The 19,642-nt window shown below is 44.8% G+C and overlaps 2 protein-coding genes across 3 annotated transcripts; both read left to right on the top strand.

The window, feature by feature from the left end:
* The first annotated feature begins 342 nt into the window (after positions 1-342).
* Positions 343-5,479, top strand: ddx5 (DEAD (Asp-Glu-Ala-Asp) box helicase 5). 2 transcript variants are annotated; one of them, XM_049746041.1, is made up of 13 exons: positions 343-512; positions 1,134-1,314; positions 1,431-1,527; positions 1,630-1,763; positions 1,834-1,899; positions 2,096-2,237; positions 2,315-2,475; positions 2,556-2,728; positions 2,812-2,922; positions 2,992-3,053; positions 3,124-3,183; positions 4,410-4,631; positions 4,779-5,479. In XM_049746041.1, the coding sequence occupies exons 1-13, from the start codon at positions 460-462 to the stop codon at positions 5,150-5,152; spliced, it is 1,836 nt and encodes a 611-aa protein (XP_049601998.1). In that variant the 5' UTR covers positions 343-459; the 3' UTR covers positions 5,153-5,479. The 2 variants fall into 2 exon arrangements, with proteins under 2 accessions (XP_049601998.1, XP_049601999.1); XM_049746042.2 differs by having other exon boundaries at positions 4,410-4,644; positions 4,779-4,962.
* Positions 5,480-5,940: 461 nt separating this feature from the next.
* On the top strand, positions 5,941-18,142 carry evplb (envoplakin b). The gene is made up of 23 exons (XM_049745909.2): positions 5,941-6,100; positions 6,988-7,165; positions 9,464-9,563; positions 9,635-9,789; positions 10,020-10,143; positions 10,221-10,352; positions 10,436-10,477; positions 10,549-10,710; positions 11,118-11,225; positions 11,301-11,396; positions 11,456-11,566; positions 11,695-11,841; positions 11,985-12,139; positions 12,217-12,314; positions 12,397-12,569; positions 12,636-12,814; positions 12,888-13,026; positions 13,104-13,297; positions 13,520-13,670; positions 13,750-13,833; positions 13,906-14,046; positions 14,133-14,225; positions 14,366-18,142. The coding sequence occupies exons 2-23, from the start codon at positions 7,125-7,127 to the stop codon at positions 17,834-17,836; spliced, it is 6,096 nt and encodes a 2,031-aa protein (XP_049601866.1). The 5' UTR covers positions 5,941-6,100; positions 6,988-7,124; the 3' UTR covers positions 17,837-18,142.
* Positions 18,143-19,642: the final 1,500 nt, after the last annotated feature.

Genomic DNA, 19,642 nt, shown 5'->3' on the forward strand with positions numbered 1-19,642 from the left:
GATATAAGAATGCCGTGACGTTGACGTTTGGGTTGGTCCTAGTGACGTCATTTGTGGTATTTCATGAGGAACCGCATTACGGGGACTTTGTTTGGAACATACTCATCCGCCATTTCAGTAGTTCTTTGCAAATAGCAACGGGTGAAAAATAAGTCCATAAAGAAATGTTGTCCTTCAACTTTTGGTTTGGTTTCATATAAACACATATTCAAATTAAACCTTTAGACGTTAACAAGGTAATTCACTCTGCTGCTCTTTCATGCCGCTGAAGGTAAACAGGGAAAAAAAAAATAGCGGATGAATACAGCGGATGTCGAACTTCCGCTTGCTATATAAGCCGGACCTTCTTTTTTCTCAACCGGCATTTCATCACCACTGCCGAAGCCATACTAAAATCATCGCCGACGAAGTTTAATTAGATTTTAATTTAGATTTAACATTACACAAATACTAACAAACATGCCTGGATATTCCGATAGAGATCGTGGCCGAGACCGGGACAGAGATAGAGGGTAAGTACATATTTGTCGTTTCTTAAAGACGTTTTTCCCTTCGTGGAAAATGGCCGACCAGGCCTAACCAAGAAAATAACTAGAATACTGTGCGAATGTGTTTCTTTCTGTATTTAGACGGAAATTATATATTTGTGTTAATGACAACATTGCCGGTCAAATTGCCGCTGCCACGTGTATTTTACAATACAAGGAAAAGGCTGCCTGATGTGGTTGGCTTGAGGCCTCGCCTGGCCTCGTGCCTAATATGGCGGCCGTTCCTCAGCTTCAAGCTAGCACTTTTGTTAGCTTGTTCGACGTTAGGCGTAGTCTAATTTAGTTTAGGCTTCAGACGCGTGTACACATTGAAAAGTCCCCCCAACACGCACACATGACAAGTCTTGAATTAGTTGTGATTTCGCCCGCCGTTGTTGCGTATTGCTAGTCGGGTTTTTTTTCCGCCACGAGGCAATTTTAACGAAGCATGTCCAAAATGCCGACTGTTTCCATTGTTCCTCATCTGGGCAGAAAGTATATGACAACAGGACATATCAAAATAGCTACATTATGACGATTTTAATTATTTTGTCCGCCGATGCTCTCGACCGATTTGCTTTTATTGAGCGACCATGTGTATTTTAGCTACGGTGGTGGCCCTCATCGTTTTGGAGGTAGCCGTGGCGGCGGCGGCGGTGGAGGAGGTGGACCAAAGTTCGGCAACCCCGGTGACCGTCTTAGAAAGAAACACTGGAATCTGGACGAGCTTCCCAAGTTTGAGAAAAACTTTTACCAGGAGCATCCGGATGTATCGAGGAGGCCTTTGGTAAGTCCCTGCACGGTCCATGTTATGCAACACGTGTGCGAGTCGCCTGCACGTGTCGGCGTTATGTAATCGGCATTGCCTCTGTACTTAATGTTTTTTTTTTCCTCATCTTGTAGCAAGAAGTTGAAAATTACAGAATGGCCAAAACAATCACAGTAAAGGGGAGAAACTGCCCCAACCCGATTGTAAATTTCCACGAGGCAAGCTTTCCAAGTAAGTGCTGTCTTGTATATCTTGGATCTCTTTTAAACGTGATGCATTCAAAAAAAAAAAATAACATGCCTTTAAATGAATTTTCCCTCCTCTGCAAACCAGCCTATGTTATGGATGTCATCAACAAGCAAAACTGGACTGACCCAACCCCTATTCAGGCTCAGGGCTGGCCTTTAGCCCTGAGTGGGAATGACATGGTTGGCATTGCACAGACTGGTTCTGGCAAAACTCTGTCGGTAGGTTTACATGATTTGAGCTCAAACTGGTTGTCCTTGAATTTGTTGTAATTATAAATCTTCTGTCCAGTATCTGTTGCCTGCAATTGTTCACATCAACCACCAGCCTTTCCTGGAGCGCGGTGATGGACCTATTGTAAGTATTTTTTGTTTTTAATTTTTGAAACATTAGATTGAATACAGGCATTAATCTTGAATCCTAAACCTTTGATTACAAAAAAAAAATCCTCCTTGACAAAACTTTACAGTCAAATAGCTGAAATTTTGTTCATTTTTTTATGCAATTTCCATTGCTGCTGGTCTTACTGTGGTAACCAATATTACCATTACAGTGCTTGGTGCTGGCCCCAACTCGTGAGCTGGCACAGCAGGTTCAACAAGTGGCTGCAGAGTATGGCAGAGCTTCTCGCCTGAAGACCACTTGTATCTATGGAGGAGCACCCAAGGGACCGCAAATTCGTGACCTTGAAAGAGGTAAGCTGTTGAATAAATTGAAAATTCGGTTTTGTATCTTTAATTCACATAGTTACATTATTTGTTTCTTTTCAAAGGTGTGGAGATCTGCATTGCAACTCCAGGCAGACTCATCGACTTCCTTGAAGCAGGAAAGACTAACCTGCGCCGTTGCACTTACCTCGTATTGGACGAGGCTGATAGAATGCTGGACATGGGATTTGAACCACAGATCAGGAAAATTGTTGACCAGATCAGAGTAAGTTTCTCCCTGTTCTTTGATACCAAATCCCATTTTGCCTGTTAGAATTTGCTCAGTGCCGTATTTCTTTATTGCAGCCTGATCGTCAAACACTGATGTGGAGCGCTACCTGGCCAAAAGAGGTGCGTCAGCTGGCTGAAGACTTTTTGAAAGACTACGTGCAGATCAATGTTGGGGCCCTGCAGCTCAGTGCTAACCACAACATCCTTCAGATTGTTGACGTATGCAATGATGGCGAGAAAGAGAACAAGTTAGTACATGACACAGTGGCGTGAAATCCTACATCTGAACTCGTGTGCATGACCTTAATTTCTTTTTTTCATCCTTCTAAAGACTCATTCGCCTGCTGGAGGAAATCATGAGTGAGAAGGAGAACAAGACTATCATCTTCGTGGAGACAAAAAGGCGATGTGATGACCTGACAAGGAGGATGAGGCGGGATGGGTAAGTTGGGACGCAACTAAAAAGCACAACTACTCTGGCGGCACATTAATGAAATGTTCTTGGATTTAGATGGCCAGCTATGGGAATTCATGGAGATAAGAGCCAGCAGGAGAGAGACTGGGTTCTTAATGGTGAGGTTACTCTTCTAACAATTTCACAATTTACAGCCCGGGTGTTATAACGTCTTTTTATTTGTTTCAGAGTTTAAGTATGGAAAGGCTCCCATTCTGATCGCTACAGATGTCGCGTCTCGTGGTTTAGGTCAGTATCCCCCGTAAAGTGGGAACGTTTGCATTTTTAGAAGAAAGTACATTTGCTTTCTTTAACTCTTCTGCTTCTTTCTGAGTCTCTCCCATGGGCCAAAGGAGCAGTGTTTATGGCAGGGCCTTGGCATGACAAGCCCAGGTGTCCAGAGGGGGAAGGAGGATTCTTGGAGATGTCCTGACTGTCGAGGCACGGGTCTCCCAGTCGTGCACATAAGCAGAGGTGTCAAGGTCCGAGTGCAGCATACAACGCGCTGGCCTTTCTAAAAGTGGGGAAGACCACAGTTCCTCCCCTACACGCTCGACTGTTCTCTGGCAACGGTTTGGACTGCGTCACACACCCAGGCTCTGTAACTGTCCCAGCTGAAAGCCCCGCCGCATTGTATGGACACAAGCGAGTCCCGAGTCATTCCTAAGGTGCTTTCGGTTGCGCAGACGTGTTGTAAAGCATGGGTGGCGTCGCTGTTGCAGTTCAACTTGCGTCGGATGAGCAGCTGCTAAGATCGATTGGAATATCACCTCTGCAATAACATGGCTACTGGCGCTTTTGGTGACAGTGGGACATGATAGTTGGACAAATTCCAAGCTCACACTCCTCCCTCGCCTGCGTTACAATAGTCATGTCGAGACCTGCCAACGAGAGACTGTGATCACTGGGATAAACTTGCCCTGGCGACCGGGGTGCAAACCGGTTCACATCTCCACTGGGGTTGGCTAGGGACTGCCTTGTGAACTTAGTAGCACCTTCTCAGCAGAGTGTGTTGACAAGTGGACTTTGAGAGTCAATCACTGACACTTGGAGGCAGTAGTGTGCATAGTAGCCCTACTGTGTGAATGTGGGGGGTGCGATGGGAACGGACTAGTGAATGCACGCTCCAATGAAGGGTAAGGCTTGTGCTGCTTTTGTTTTTTGAGTTTTTGCTTTGTTTTTTGGGAAGCGGGAGAGCTTGGTCTCAACTTGGAGGACGCCTTGTTGCTTTTCTCCTCCTCATGCCCCTCAATTGGACGCGACTGGAGTGTGCATTTCCTCTTCCCACTGTAGTCTCCCCCATCCGCTTGAATGCCGTTTCCGATTTAGTTTTTGTGGCCTCTTATGCCTTCCCCACCCCGTGACGCTACTAACGGTGCTCTGTTTGATCTGGTTGTTGTGGTGGCGCTGGCGCACATCTGTGTACCGTCCTCCTCCTCCTCCCTTTTGCCACACCGCACCACACAATCTTACAGATGTTGAGGACGTGAAATTTGTCATCAACTTTGACTACCCCAACAACTCTGAGGACTATATCCACCGAATTGGCAGAACGGCCCGTAGCCAAAAGACTGGCACAGCCTACACCTTCTTCACCCCCAACAACGTGAGACAGGCCAGCGACCTCATCTCTGTTCTACGTGAGGCCAATCAGGCCATCAACCCCAAGCTCCTCCAAATGGGTGAAATCAGAGGAGGTAAATCAAATTGGTGAGATACGGAAACTGTGCTGTTAAAAGCAGCCACTTTTTCTCTGCTAAGAGTCATTCTTATAAGTTACATTTGATTGTGGAGTTCATCATACCCAAGGGTTCTATTAACGTTGCTCTGCGCTGGCTTTGCAGGTCGTTCAAGGGGAGGCAGAGGTGGTGATTTCGACCGCAGCCGGTATTCTTCTGGAAGGCGAGATTTTGGCAGAGACAGGGATAGCTTTGATAACGGACCAAACAAAAGCTTTAGCACAAATACTCAGAACGGAGGATACGGCGGGACCGGCGCTGCTACTAATAGTTTTAGTGGCGGCTACAATGGCAACGGACAGCCATTTGCTAACCCGGCAGCATCCTTCGCCCCGCAGAACAACTTCCAAGCCCAGCAGAATGGCGTAAGTCACCCCCCATTCCCCTTCCCCCAACCACAGCCCCCTCAGCAGCATCCGCCCCAGCCGCATCCACCTGGGATTGCGCCATACCCCATGCCGCCACAATTCCCTCAGTAAACATGCAAAATAATTTATTGCTTTTTTTGACGTTAGTCACCTTCCTAATACAGGTTTTTTTTTTTTTATTATTATTTACAAAACAGGGTTAAACATCTTTGACCTAGTGAGCATTTTAAGATCTGCAGTGCAAACAGCGTTGCACATCCCCCCCTCCCCCTTCGCCACTCTTGCTATTTAATTTGTTACATTCCTTGGTAATGTTAGTTATGTTTTGTACTAAGTAATTTCAGGAGTACTTTCTTTTCATGCGTATCCTTGAAAGTGATGTTACCTCCCACCATGGAAGTGCACTGCATGATCTTTACAATAAAAAATAAAAGACGACTTTGTGTGTGTGTTTTTTTTCTTTTGGGTGGGGCTTAGAAATGATTGTGCTGCAATTGCAATGTCTGGCCACTGGATGTCATGACACCTTGAGGTAATGCAATACAAAATGAGTCTTCTGTTGACAAAGCACTGGTAGCTGTCACAAGTTGATGCCTTGATGAAATTATTTTGTTAGGTACCACAAAGGTCAAGTTATAGCTTATTAAGCTTTTTATATAAATTATAAACTAAATGATCAAAACAATTGCCGTTATTTCTTTACCATAGCCTGTTCCAGCTACTATAAGCTAGCATTTAGGGTACAGTCCAAAGGTAGCTGTTGAGATTAATAATTTCCCATTTTAAAAAAAACTGCTTAACTGGAACCCCAAAAATACACTTTTTGGATGCTACCAGTAATTCCTAATAAGTGTGCTGCTCTTCCGAGTTGGTTTTTGTCCTCCCAAGGAAAGATATGAATGGTGTTGGTTTCCAGAGAGCTCGCTCCCTGGGTGTGAACGAGACACACCTACAGTAAGCATGAGCCGTGAGCAGCATGGCCGGCCGGGTCGACCCACTGAGGCATGAAGTCACATTACGGTGCTTTTACCAGCCTGCTCACTTTTTCAACGCCAACATGTGCGTATTTGTGCCTTTACGTCTGCTATCCATTTTGTTAATGTCGTTTGGGGGTAAAAATAGTTCCATGTACACCTGTGCTCCTGGCTCGTACCGATTAGCAAACATTTGTTGTCGTGCCAAAAATTCTCGCCATTTCTTCATAGCGAAAGGCTAATTAGACATACAAGAGTTTGACTATAATATCTAAATTCAAGTTTTGAGAGGCCTCTTATTCACTTATTTCGTCAAGGAGGGCTTTTATACTATATAATACTGTAGCCCTAGTATGTAAAATATTCTTGTATCCGGGTGAGCCTGTGTGGAGGAACATTAGCATATAATTGAAGAAGAAACGAGCACTAACCTATGAAACTTCACACAAATAAAACTCCCTAATGTCCACTAAGGTCCACAGATGAGCTTTCCATAAAAAAACAATTAAGTTCTAATGTTTATCAAAATTAATATAAAAATACAAAGGTCATGAGCTGTCATGTCATAATCGCTGATAGTAATCCATTCATTTGTCGAATTACTCGTTCTTCCACATTCCACAATGTTTGCATGCATGCAAGCCCTCATCTTGTGTCATCACATCTCAACTTGAAGTCATCAGGGGCATGTTTAGTCTTTTGGAGGCTCAGGGCAAACCCACTCCTAAGAGTGCTCTAGACTTTGAATATGAAAAGCCCGTTGCATCAAGAAATTTCCTGTTTCCTCGAACTCTTAAGTTCAAACCCAACCACCTTTGTTTCCTTATAGAAACATGACGTGTGATTAAAAAAAAAAAAAAAAAAAGTTGCAGAGTGGGGATTTCTGTATGTGACAGCTCGAAAAGTGTGGAACAGGTCTGCCCGGTCTGCCCCTCACTGCTGACTGCTTTTTTATTGGTGACACACCTGCAGGCTTGGGCGGAGCCAAGAGACGCACCTTAACTGAGGGAAGACGGCACCAGAGACACGGACGGAGCTAGAGGAAGGAAGAAAGGAGGAGCACACCGACATACTCCGGTTACACAAGCGGGCCTGAGCAGCTTCCCGTCATGTCGAAGAATCACGAAAGTAGCCCCGTGAAGTTCAGCAAGTGAGTTGGGCCTCCGAGTGTGTATTTGTGTATGCATGTGTGCAATTGTGTGTATGTGTGTGTGGTGTGTATTCGATGTCTCACTCTGCTCTCACTGGTCTAACCTGTCATGTTTTCTCGTGCATGGTAATACAATGCGTAGATGTAAAGTACAATATATAGTAATAATGAATCAACCGACACATGCTAGTTGTAAGTGTAATTGTTTGTTGTCATGCCAACAAAGCAGTTGATCTTAAGTGCCGCGATATCATGACACACTATAACTTCATTGCTATAAAAGGGGTGGGTAGATTTTTGCAAGCAAGGGGCACATTTGATTTAAAAAAAAAAAAAAGCACATGGGCCAGTTTATAAAGTAGATGAGGTCATAAATAAGTAAATACAATTATTGTATGTAGTGCATTGCGCCAATCATTTTCAGTTTTACATTCATAAATAATAATGAAATAATAAACTAATAGCACATTAAATGACAAATTAACCAAATATTTTATAAGAAATTGGCAAAAAAAAAATTTGGGTTGAATTTATTGATTTAGAATTAATGATGGTTAAACTCATATTATACTTACATATGCACATATGTTTATTTTCCTATTATTTTATTTTCGATGAAGAATTACATATTCACGAACTAATTTTATGAAAATGACCGGATTAGGAACAGTTTGGAGTGGTTAGCACATCTGCCTCACAATTCTGAGCATGTTGGTTGGAATTATAGGATTCCTGATCATATAAATGCTCAGGCCGTTAAAAAAAATACTACAAGCTTGAATCACAGAGCACTTGGCCATGACATTGTGTACTTGCTTTATGACTAAATCACCTTTTGCTTACTTAACAATCAACAACTATTCCAGCCTCGATTAAAGCGCCGTACATGCCATTTATCTGCACGTTTTTAGTGTGACCTGTCACTCAACTCGAGGAGGTCCCGCTTGTGTAAAATAGGCGTGACGTGCGACTCGACCCGTAAGATTGTGCCGGGAGGCCCCGGGCGGTTTCAGGGGTCTCCGATGGAAAATGATTAACAGCCCATTTATTTTCATCAACAGCAGTGCTGATGTTTAAAAAGCAGCAAACTTGAGCGCATGTTGGACTTTTGCAGCACTGATAAGAGATTGAGGAGCAATAAAATGAGGCCACCATGAGTCGTTGTGACTCACTCGAGGCGGCCCGAGTCGCCGTGGGGGGCCCCTGTAGTTCTGCAAGTCAAATTGATTATTGACCATTCATTGTGGGTGAATCACTTGGCGGAAGTTGCGCAACATTCCAAAGCACTCTGTTTAATTAAGATTCATTCATTCTGTGACTAAGCCTTTATCTGTAAATCAATTTCCTCATAGAAATAAATTGAAATACAATTAATCCATTGCAGCCCAGTAAAAAAAAAAATAGTTTTATGTAGCGTAATTAACACTGTACTATTATTGTCTGTGCATTTTAAGGGGGCGTGGTCTAGAAAGTGAGCCAATGAAATGTGACTGGCCATAAATCACATATTATACCACCGAGTATTATTAGCAAGCTTAATTAACTGGCTTACGACTGACTTTTTATCTTTCCACGTTGCTGCACATGAATGGCAGCATTCATGTGCATTTCGGTCTGACAACATTCCGCCAGGCGACAGGGGCGGCGATAGCGTACCCGACCCCCCCCCCCCCCCCCCCCCCTCCACCCCTCCCGTGTCCTGCTACGGGTGTGTCAAGGCACATAGTTGCTTTTCATATCTCGGAGGTGAAAGAACGACAGAGCAAATAGGCCAAGAGCAACAACAGGTCACCGCTTCATGAGTGACGTGCTGATAAAGAATCTTTGTGTAGGCCGAACATTAGCCACCTCGTCTAATGACATCTCGTTTATTTCTAAAAATGCATTGTGTACATACCCAACGAATTCTTTTAATACCACAGGCTTATTGTTCAGTTCATACTATTGTCAATCATTATGTCATTAGGTTGTGTAAGTGTGCGTCAAGAAGTGGCCAACAGCAGCAGGCATTTTTATTTATATAAATTTCAAAAGCAGGCTCTTACTCTTTTAAAGAACTCAAACAAACCGACTGGTTTGTTCTGATGCTGTCAGACAGTAATTTGTACCTTCCAGCACAAATTTATTCCAAACTAATTACAAACATGTCAGTTGCACACTGCAGTCTTTTAACTCTTATGTGACAATCATTGAACAAATTCCATTTTTTATTTCTATTTGACTCAAAATGGTGTTTTTTTTTAATTTTTATTGTATTTGCCTTGATTTTCATTGATCTTGATTTCTTGTGCTCCACAGGAGCCAGGCCACAGACTTGGCTGTGGTCATCGCTCGCATGCAGAAGAAAGCGGACCAAGTGGAGAAAGACATCCTGAGTGCAGAAAACTTGCTAGCTGTGGTATGAAAGCCTCCGTCGCGTTCTGCTTTATATAAACAAGACTTTTGAGATTAAAGCTCCTCGTTGTGCAGGACACTGAGCGTGATGGAAAGAACCAGACCCTGATCCACCAGAAGGAGAACTCAGACAACCTGGCGGAGGCCGAGGGCCTGTTGAAGGATCTCTTCATGGACGTGGACAAGGCCAAGCGTCTGCAGCACCCGCAGGCCAACGAGATAGAGCGCGAGTGAGTTGACTGGCGCCGGCTAATGTTTCCTTCCATGCATGCCAAGTAGACACACCTCGCATAGCACATCACGATAAACCATCACTTCCACATTCCCTTCTACTCTCCACCCACCTCGCCGCTATCGAGGACATCATATCTGTGTTTTTTTTTTTCTTATGATCTCGCAGACCAATTTTCCATCGTAATGTTTTTGATCTAAATGATAAAATCTTGTTACTGATTGGCAGTGTGAAGAACCTTCACGATCGCTGGGTGAAGGACTGCGCCACCTACAGGGAGCTGTATGACCAAGTGCAAGACTTGGCACCCGTGGCCAGGATAGACTGGGGTCCCGCTCTGGATGAAAAACAGGTCCGAACCTTAACAACCACGCCAACTCCTGGCAACGTGAAAAAAGTCACTTTTTTTCTTCTGTGTGTGTGTTGCAGAGGCGTATAGACACCGAAGGATACGCTCACAGTCTTTCTGACTTGGAGAAACAAATCGCAGCTCACAACATCCTCCATAAAGAAATTGAAGCTTACAGTGAGCAGCTGACGCCCAGCACAACCTCTTCACAGGTACGTTTCTATCAAATTGAGCCATTTAAAAAAATATTTTGGAATAAGATTGGAACCTCCTTTGACCTTTTTCTTTTCGACAGGGCCAATACGCCGCACTTAAAGAGAAGTACGATCGACTGTTGGTGAGTGGCATCTTTCGTCCAATCTGTTTACGTGCGACGGGCTTGACATTTTTCGTCTTGCGTCTTTGCAGGAGAGCTCCAAAATGAGGCGCAAACACCTGGCCTCTCTGTACGAGTACATGCAAAGCTGTAGAAAAGAACTGGACTACCTGTCTCAGCAGAAGGACCGGATCCTGCAGAGAGACTGGAGCGACCGTATGGTTGACCCGCCTAGCGTCCGCATGGAGTATGAGGTCAGTCTTGTTTTGCAATGGAGCCTTAAGAAATTTCGATCTTCAGTCGTGTGCGTACTTCCTCCCTGCTTCATTTGACTGTGCACATTTTCATTTTCCAACAGGTCTGATTGGTTGATGAATTTGTGTTTTGCATGTGCTGTCATTCTTGAACAGCTTTTTTGTTTTTATCCAAAAGACAATTCTGTTTTTCAAAGTCAGACAAGACACTTCTCATTCAGTCACTCTCACGTTCACGCCTTTGCACGATGCTCGCCTGAAAAATTTGTCTCTTTTGTTTGTCCGTTTGCCTCGGGGGTGGGGTACTTGCTACAAACACGTACAACCAGTGACTAAATTAGCTGCTGGCGATGAACACGACACGACTGCTTCTTTACATATTTTTTTTACTCTTTGTTTGCGTGCAGAAATTCAAAAGCAATGGGCTCCTGTCACATGAAGGTGAAGTCAACCAGCTTCTGGAGGAAGGAGATCGCCTATCAGTGTTGAAACATCCTGGCGACTCTGCAATCATGGTACGCCTCCACGCTGAGTCAACAGGTGTCATTCTTGTGATTCTTCACGCGAATGATTGTAAACGTTGTTGACAGGCACACAAAGAGGCGGTGCAGAACGGATGGCAGTCGTTCCTCAACCTGTGTCTGGCACAGGAAGTCCACCTGGACGGCGTTGAAGACTACAAGAAGGTAAGCCACCGTCATGTGACATTTTCCTGACACTTTTAACCACTGACTGCTTGTTATAGTTCCAGCTGGATGCAGAGACCTTGTCTGAGTCCTTGGACAGACTCACTTCCAATCTGGACCCAAAGTTACTGGAAGGGAAGAGCAACTCGGAGGCCCTCTTGGAACTTCAGGTACTCTAGCTTCTATTACACTGGGAACTCAATGTAGCAATAAGATAAAACAGGTCAATACATTCAGATATTTGAGTGGCATTTCAAATATTGTTGACTCCTCTGACATGTAAATCCTCCCCCCCCAGGGAGACGAGCCAGCAGTAAAGAGGAACGAGCAGCGTCTGACGGCCCTCAGAGAGCTCAGTCGTAGAATAGCGCCGCTGAAGCTACGCCGAAGCAACCTCACCAAACCCATGAAAGTCGTAGCTCTGTGTGACTGGGATGATAAAAATGTGAGGAGGATTTTACAAGGATGACCATATGAGATAACTCCACTTAGTGTCTTTTATTTTGAGTTTCCACTACATTCCTTTGGTTAATTTTTAACTATGAACGTCCTGGTTAATTCTTATAAATTCTTCTGTGTGTTCTTTAGGGAGCAGTGAGGCGTGGTGACGAGCTAACATTAAAGTCCATCAATGATAATTACAATTGGGAGCTGCAGGATAGCAGCAGGAGAACCAAAAAGCTCCCCGGGGCCTGTTTCATGATGCCACCACCTGATGCCGAAGCTCTGGAGAAAGTCAACAGGTGCATGTTGAACCATTGAAGCAATCAGCTTGTCAGAACCAGATGGATTCCAATCAAAAATGTCTTTTCATGTTCAGTTTCGAGAAAAGGCTGGCAAACTTGAAGAGCCAGAGATCCGCTCTAATGACCTCACTGAAGAACCCCACCGTGGAAGTCGATCACCCAAAGCGTGCAGGTGAGAAGGATTGTTTTTCTTACCACAACACTTTTTATTTTTATTTTTGACCTTAAAATTGGCTGTGATTGTTGCACTCTAGTTTCTGTACAAAAGCCTCCAGAAGACACCAAAGCTCCACTGCTGGCCAGACAACTAGATGAGCTCAACCACAATTTGGATCTTTGCAAAATGGACCTCCAGAAACGACACAGGGCCCCTGTGGACAACCGCAACCCGGCACTAGACCTGGAAAACAGGCTGCAGGATCTCAAGGTTCAACTTTTGGAACCATAAAATGTCTTTGACACCCATGATTTACATGATATCCTTCCACTCTAGAAATCGTCCCTGACGGCGAGGAACCTCGAGTCAGAGAAGGCCGTCATCCAAAGAGAAATGGACCCCATTTTGGCCAAGAAATCACTTGGATCCACTGCCTCAATCTTGCCGCTCAAACTCGCGGATGCCAACACCAAAATGGATGACATCTACAGTCTTATTGATCTTTATGACAAAAAGTAGGAGGAACCAGCATGAAGCCGCTGTTGCATGAGAAACATTTTAGTAACAGGTTGCTGCTTTCCCCCGCAGAGCTTCGGCCTCCATGTTCTTGCAAAGGCAGATGGAGAAGGTAGACGGTGTGTTGTCTGGGTTCGAAAAGGAGCTCGCCAAAGATGGCGTCATTCCCAATCAAAAAAATGCCCTGATGAATCGCAACCGTCAGCTTCAGGTGAGAGACGGTTACTACAAAGGATTTGTTTGGTCAGATGAAACCGTGGTTAAGCTTATGTTCATGTCATCAAACAGGAAATCCGTCAAGAGCTTTCTTCAAAGAAGGACGAGTTGAACACATTAGGTCGAGACCTGGACCTGACCAAGAAAGCGTGCAGCGCCTTACAGCAGAATTTCAACGAATACTGTCCTGACATTCGCCGGCAGGAGAGTGAAGTGAAACATCTGAAGAACCGCTTCTCCAACGTCAGCAGTCAAGTCCAGGAAAGGTGAGGGTTACCAACTCAGCTGAAACCAAAACTGATGGGAATGCACAGGTGCTACTGACATTTTGTGGGTGGTTGAACATTAAAAACATTCCAGAGCCAATTATGTTCGCCATGTTAGATTCCACAGTGTGCCAGAAATCTCATTGGTATGTGCGTGTGTGGTTTGATGACCTCTTAAAAATGCTCTTAGTAATTCCACTCCTTGCTGCACAATTGCTGTAGGTCTACCCTCATACAGGAAGCCAGCAATAAAAACCAAGACTTCCAGAACGCTGCTCAGTCCTTGGATTTCTTTTTGGTCAATTTACCAAATAACACAATCAGCCCGTCTGATAACGTGGTCGAGATAACGGCCAAGCACGACTTTCAGAAGGTGAGCGTAAATGTTCTTTCTCAACATCACTGTGAATTTTTGATTCTGCTCGGTCTTATCAGTTGTTGTGGATTTTTAGAGAGTGACGGACGACATAAAAAAAAAGTCAGATGATGTTCGTCGGATCAAGGATCTCTCCCGAGAACTCCAAAACGGCTTAATTGTAAGTTGGGATTCATGTTGTTTACTATTTGCACTCGACCCGTGGCCATTTCTTAAACAAATAAACTTTCAGGAGTACGAGATGAAATCAAAGACATACCGCGGCATTTTATACGGCGAGGATGATGTCGACGACGACGATGATGAAGACGACGACGAACCTGTACTGAAAAAGCACCAAACTTCAACCATGGCTCAGGCAGTTCAGAGGAAGGTACAACAACATCAAATCGTAATAAATCAATAAATGAGACTTTTACGCTTCACGCTGACTAAACTTGAGATACGTTTGCCTTACAGGAAAAAGATTTACTGAACCGTTATGCTGAGGTGTCTGCACAGAATGAGCAACTTCTCAACCAGATGGGGACCGCTAAGAACATCCTTCTCAGGGTAAAACTCTTTTATTTAGCTAAGAGAGGGAAGAATTGGCTAGCTAAACTGAGCAGTGCTTCTCTGTCTGAAATATGATGAACCCCTGACATCTGCAAAAAAAATCCCAATTTCTCTCCCTCTCTTTGATATGTGGACAGAACGAAGACAAAGTCAGCCGAGTAGTCGTCAGTCAACAGCTTCAACTGCAGAGCCAAAGGGAAGACATGAAAGAGGCCGAGGAACTCTCCAAAGAACTGAACGAGGAAAAGTCCCGTCGCTTCTATGCTGAAAAAGACTTGGAAACATACAGACAGAGATACTTGTCCTTGAAGACCAGGAGAGGCGTGGAGAGGTTTGAGGAGAAGGAGATGGTGCAGTATTACCGTGATCCCAAACTGGAAGGGGAACTGCAGACTCTGAAAAATAGGATTCAAGATGAAGGATATAAGAGGTCAAAATTCAATTCAGATATAGAGATGATCAATGAGAAAATAATCCGAATGGAAAAGCAGCTCTCTGGTATTGAACCTAAACTTTTAACCAAAGAAGTCACGGAATATGAACGAGACCCACAGCTGGATAAAGACATGGAACGGATCCGAAAGGAGATACAAAAGCTTCGAGCGGAGATCCAAACGAGAGAGACTGAGATCATTCATGTGAAAAAGGAGCTCACCCTCCTGGCTCAGCAAAAACCCAAATTCCGAGAGAGGGTTGTGAAGAAGGATGTGTTCAAGATGGAAAAGGATCCAGAGATGCTGAAAGCCGTTTTCACATTCAAGAAGGAAATTGCAGCAGAAGAAGCCCAGTGCGTCACCATCAATAACAGCGTTTTCAAAATTCGAAGTCAGATTAACACACTGGAGAGAATCATTCCTTCCATTGAGCCAAAGATTGTCTCCAAGGTGGTCAAGAAAGTACAAAAAGATCCAGAGTTGGTAAGCGAGTCACAGAAACTACACATGGCTTTGGAAGAGGAGAAGGACGAGAATGTTATCTTGCTGAAGGACCTGACCACGCTTCAGCTGAAATACGAAGAAGTGGAGAAACTGCGGCCTAAATATGAAGTCAAAGAGGTGATCAATGAGATTTTCAGAGTTGACCCCGAGACGGAAGTCCATTTGCAACGTCTGAGGAGTGACCTGCAGGACTGTAGCCGAAAACGCACGTCAGTAGAGCAACAAATCGACGTGGTGATGACCACGCTGACCACGCTGCGTGCCCAGAAACCCAAAGTTGAGTACAAAGAAGTGACCCAGGAGGTTATCAAAGAAGAGAGAAGTCCCGAGGTGGTCAGAGAGTTACAGCGGCTCAGCAACCAAGTCTCACGTCTCAAAGTCAACTACGACACCACTCATGAGTTGCTGATACATCTACGCAAAGAAAGAGATGAGCTGAAAGCTGAGAAATCCAAAGTGGAGACCAAAATTGTGAACAAAGAGGTCATCAAATATGAGAACGACCCCCTCCTGGAAAAAGAGGTTAACAGACTCCGAAGGACTGTGAGAGATGAGACTCAACATCGTCGCACTGTTGAAGAAGCTCTCTTTGACCTTCAGAACCAATTTATTGTTCTAGAGCGCCAGAAGCCAGAGGAGAAGACAGTGGTGCAGGAAGTGCTGCGTCTTCAGAAGGACCCCAAGCAGATTCTCGAGCACGAGAGGTTAAACAAGTCCCTAGACGAGGAAGTCAAATCCCGTCGGAAACTTGAAATCGAAGTGAGGCAGCTGAGAGCCCAGATTCACGAAATGGAGAACACCGTGGCTCAGATGGATGAACGCCAGAAGAAGATTCAGATCGAATCAGAGCTGCGGCAGATCAAAGCTCAGATCCATGAGCTTGAGACGTCTCCAAAACCTGTTGAGGAAAAGATTGTCATCGAAGAAGTCTTGAAAGTCGAGAGGGACCCAAAGCTAGAGAAACTCATGGGTAAGGTCCGTGCAGAGATGGAAGCAGAGGCAAACCAACTCACTCGCCTCCAGAGGGAAATCAGCAGCCTGAGGATGAAGTTGGAAATTCTGGAAAAGGAAAAAACGACAGAAAAGATTGTTCACAGAGAAGTTCTCCGCGTGGAGAAAGATCCCGCAGTGGAAGCCGAGAGAGACCATTTGAGAGATCTTGTTGCGCAAGAGAGAAATATGAGACGTGACAAAGAAGACAACCTTCAAAGCTATAGACTTAAAATCACCCATCTGGAGTCATCCTTATCTGTTATTTCCAAAGAGGAGACCACTTTGATTTCCAACAGACAGAACCTCCAGAGGGAGAAGGAAGACCTCCTCAAACAACTTAGAATGCTTGAAACTCAAAGGCAGAACATCAGCATCACCTTCCAGCAACAATCCAAGATGATGAGCGAGAGAACCCAGATGGCTAGGCAAAGAACTATCAAGGCAACTACTGAGAGCCAACGGCTGGAGAAGGAAATCTTGAGTGAAAAAGACAAACATCACCAGATGGAAGCGATCATTAGGGAGCTGAAAGAAGCCCTCAGGAACGAGGATCAGGCTGAAACTAACACGAGGGAGACCAACCTTTCGACAAGGGTCACCATCATGGATCCCGATACTGGTGTGAACATGTCTCCTTACGACGCCTATCTGAAAGGACTAATAGACCGCACTCAGTACATCAACCTGTCAGAACTGGAGTGCGATTGGGAAGAAATCACATCCACTGGCCCCGATGGAGATTCAACAATTCTACAGGATCGGAAGACCGGGATTCAGTATGCCGTCAAAGACGCCCTGAGAGAAGGCCGCTTGACCCAGTATGATGTCATGCGCTATAAGGAAGGCCAAATGCCCATTTCTGAATTCGCTCTTCTTGTGGTGGGAGAATCCCGAAGATCTTTCGTTCCACCTCCACCGATTACAAGTCCCAGATCCCCCATCAAATCAGTCCCGAGCTCTCCGTTCAAATCCATGCCATCTCCCCTGATGTCCTCCCACACTAGTCTTAACAACCACAGCGACAGTGTTGAAAACCTCTTTGGTATAGGTGATGAGCAATACCCTATCTCTGGTATTTTTGACACGTCCACGGAAAGCCGCATGTCCGTGAGAAGCGCTCTGACCCGTAAGCTCATCGACGCCGATACGGCTCTGAAGCTGCTGGAAGCGCAGGCGGCTTCCGGTGGAATTGTCGATCTCACCAAGAAGGACAAACTGTCTGTCCACAAAGCGGCCGAACAAGGTCTCATTGACAACGCTCACATGTACAAGCTTCTTAACGCTCAGAAGGCCTTCACCGGGATTGAAGATCCTCTCACCAAAGAACGTCTCTCTGTGGGAAAGGCAGCGCAAAAAGGATACATTCCCAAGGAAAACGCAAAGTGGTATATTGAAGCTCAATACCTGACCGGAGGCTTGGTCGATCCCACCAAAGCCGGCCGCCTCACTCTCCAAGAAGCCGAAGCATCCAACGTGATCGACAGCAAGACAGTCCAAGAGCTGAAGAATGAGTCGTCCTACCCAAAGATTCTTGTCGATCCCATCAGCAAAGAGAAAATCTCATACAAGCAGGCGATGGATAAGTGTAAGGTTGACAAGGGCACGGGACTCTTGCTCCTTCCCGCAGCCTCGGGTGACCAAACCGATTCACCATCATACTCCAACTTTCGGTTTTAGACTAACAAGAGAATCTAGATCGTGAGTTTAAGATGAGTGAAATGGTTGCCACCAGATTACAAATTGAAATATTACAGTAACACGCACATCTTGTTTGGTTTGAGTATGATTTGGGAATTTGCTGTAAAAATCAGGGTCATGTCTGTTGTACCATTCAGCATTCTAAAGTCACACACCTTGAACTGCTTTTTACAGACTTGTTTTTTTTTTTTAACAATAGTATTTGTATTTTCCAAATGTATGCATGTATATTGCATAAATGTGAATCATACTTTATATACATAATAATAAATGACTCTCATAATATCTCCATGTTTTTGTCCTTCCACCAAATACATATTTTGGTTCACAGACCATGATATTTCCCTGCTATTAGGTACACTTGAAAATGGCGGTGTACCTAATGGAGTGTCCGTGTGAGTCGCTCGTTAAGTGCAGGTGCGTGAAAACTTTTAGCTCCTTTTGACCGTGAAAGAAGCTAAAAGTTTTCACGCACCTGCGCTTAACGAGGGTCACTTGGAGAACATGTTGGAACGCGGCCCCGAGGACTAGAGCTTGACAACTGTGACCTTTGACCATGATATTTCCCTAATAAAGTGGCCTGCTGTAGGTACACTTAAAAATGGCGGTGTACCTAATGGAGTGTCTGTGTGATTACCTCGTTAAGTGCAGGTGCGTGAAAACTTTTAGCTCCTTTTGACCGTGAAAGAAGCTAAAAGTTTTCACGCACCTGCGCTTAACGAGGGTCACTTGGAAAACATGTTGGAACGCGGCCCCGAGGACGAGCACTTGACAACTGTGACCTTTGACCATGATGTTTCCCTAATAAAGTGGCCTGCTATTAGGTACACTTGAAAATGGCGGTGTACCTAATGGAGTGTCCGTGTGCTTCCCTCGTTAAGTGCAGGTGCGTGAAAACTTTTAGCTCCTTTTGACCGTGAAAGAAGCTAAAAGTTTTCACGCACCTGCGCTTAACGAGGGTCACTTGAAAAACATGTTGGAACGCGGCCCCGAGGACTAGAGCTTGACAACTGTGACCTTTGACCATGATATTTCCCTAATAAAGTGGCCTGCTAGTAGGTACACTTAAAAATGGCGGTGTACCTAATGGAGTGTCCGTGTGATTACCTCGTTAAGCGCAGGTGCGTGAAAACTTTTAGCTCCTTTTGACCGTGAAAGAAGCTAAAAGTTTTCACGCACCTGCGCTTAACGAGGGTCACTTGGAAAACATGTTGGAACGCGGCCCAGAGGACTAGAGCTTGACAACTGTGACCTTTGACCATGATATTTCCCTAATAAAGTGGCCTGCTATGAGGTACACTTGAAAATGGCGGTGTACCTAATGGAGTGTCCGTGTGCTTCCCTCGTTAAGTGCAGGTGCGTGAAAACTTTTAGCTCCTTTTGACCGTGAAAGAAGCTAAAAGTTTTCACGCACCTGCGCTTAACGAGGTGAACTTGGAAAACATGTTGGAACGCGGCCCTGTGGACTAGAGCTTGACACTTGTGACCTTTGACCATGATATTTCCCTAATAAAGTGGCCTGCTATTAGGTACACTTGAAAATGGCAGTGTACCTAATGGAGTGTCCGTGTGATTACCTCGTTAAGTGCAGGTGCGTGAAAACTTTTAGCTCCTTTTGACCGTGAAAGAAGCTAAAAGTTTTCACGCACCTGCGCTTAACGAGGGTCACTTGGAAAACATGTTGGAACGCGGCCCCAAGGACTAGAGCTTGACAACTGTGACCTTTGACCATGATATTTCCCTAATAAAGTGGCCTGCTATTAGGTACACTTGAAAATGGCAGTG

The sequence above is a fragment of the Syngnathus scovelli genome, chromosome 16, assembly GCF_024217435.2.
Source record: "Syngnathus scovelli strain Florida chromosome 16, RoL_Ssco_1.2, whole genome shotgun sequence".
Taxonomy (NCBI): domain Eukaryota; kingdom Metazoa; phylum Chordata; class Actinopteri; order Syngnathiformes; family Syngnathidae; genus Syngnathus; species Syngnathus scovelli.

Excerpts from the sequence above, each read along its gene's own strand:
- evplb (XM_049745909.2), top strand. The coding sequence starts at position 7,125 with ATGTCGAAGAATCACGAAAGTAGCCCCGTGAAGTTCAGCAA. Across the intron at positions 12,570-12,635 it reads ACAGGCTGCAGGATCTCAAG|AAATCGTCCCTGACGGCGAG; the intron begins GTTCAACTTTTG and ends CTTCCACTCTAG. Across the intron at positions 13,671-13,749 it reads CCAAGCACGACTTTCAGAAG|AGAGTGACGGACGACATAAA; the intron begins GTGAGCGTAAAT and ends GTGGATTTTTAG.
- ddx5 (XM_049746041.1), top strand. The coding sequence starts at position 460 with ATGCCTGGATATTCCGATAGAGATCGTGGCCGAGACCGGGACAGAGAT. Across the intron at positions 2,729-2,811 it reads GATGGCGAGAAAGAGAACAA|ACTCATTCGCCTGCTGGAGG; the intron begins GTTAGTACATGA and ends ATCCTTCTAAAG. Across the intron at positions 2,923-2,991 it reads AGGAGGATGAGGCGGGATGG|ATGGCCAGCTATGGGAATTC; the intron begins GTAAGTTGGGAC and ends TCTTGGATTTAG.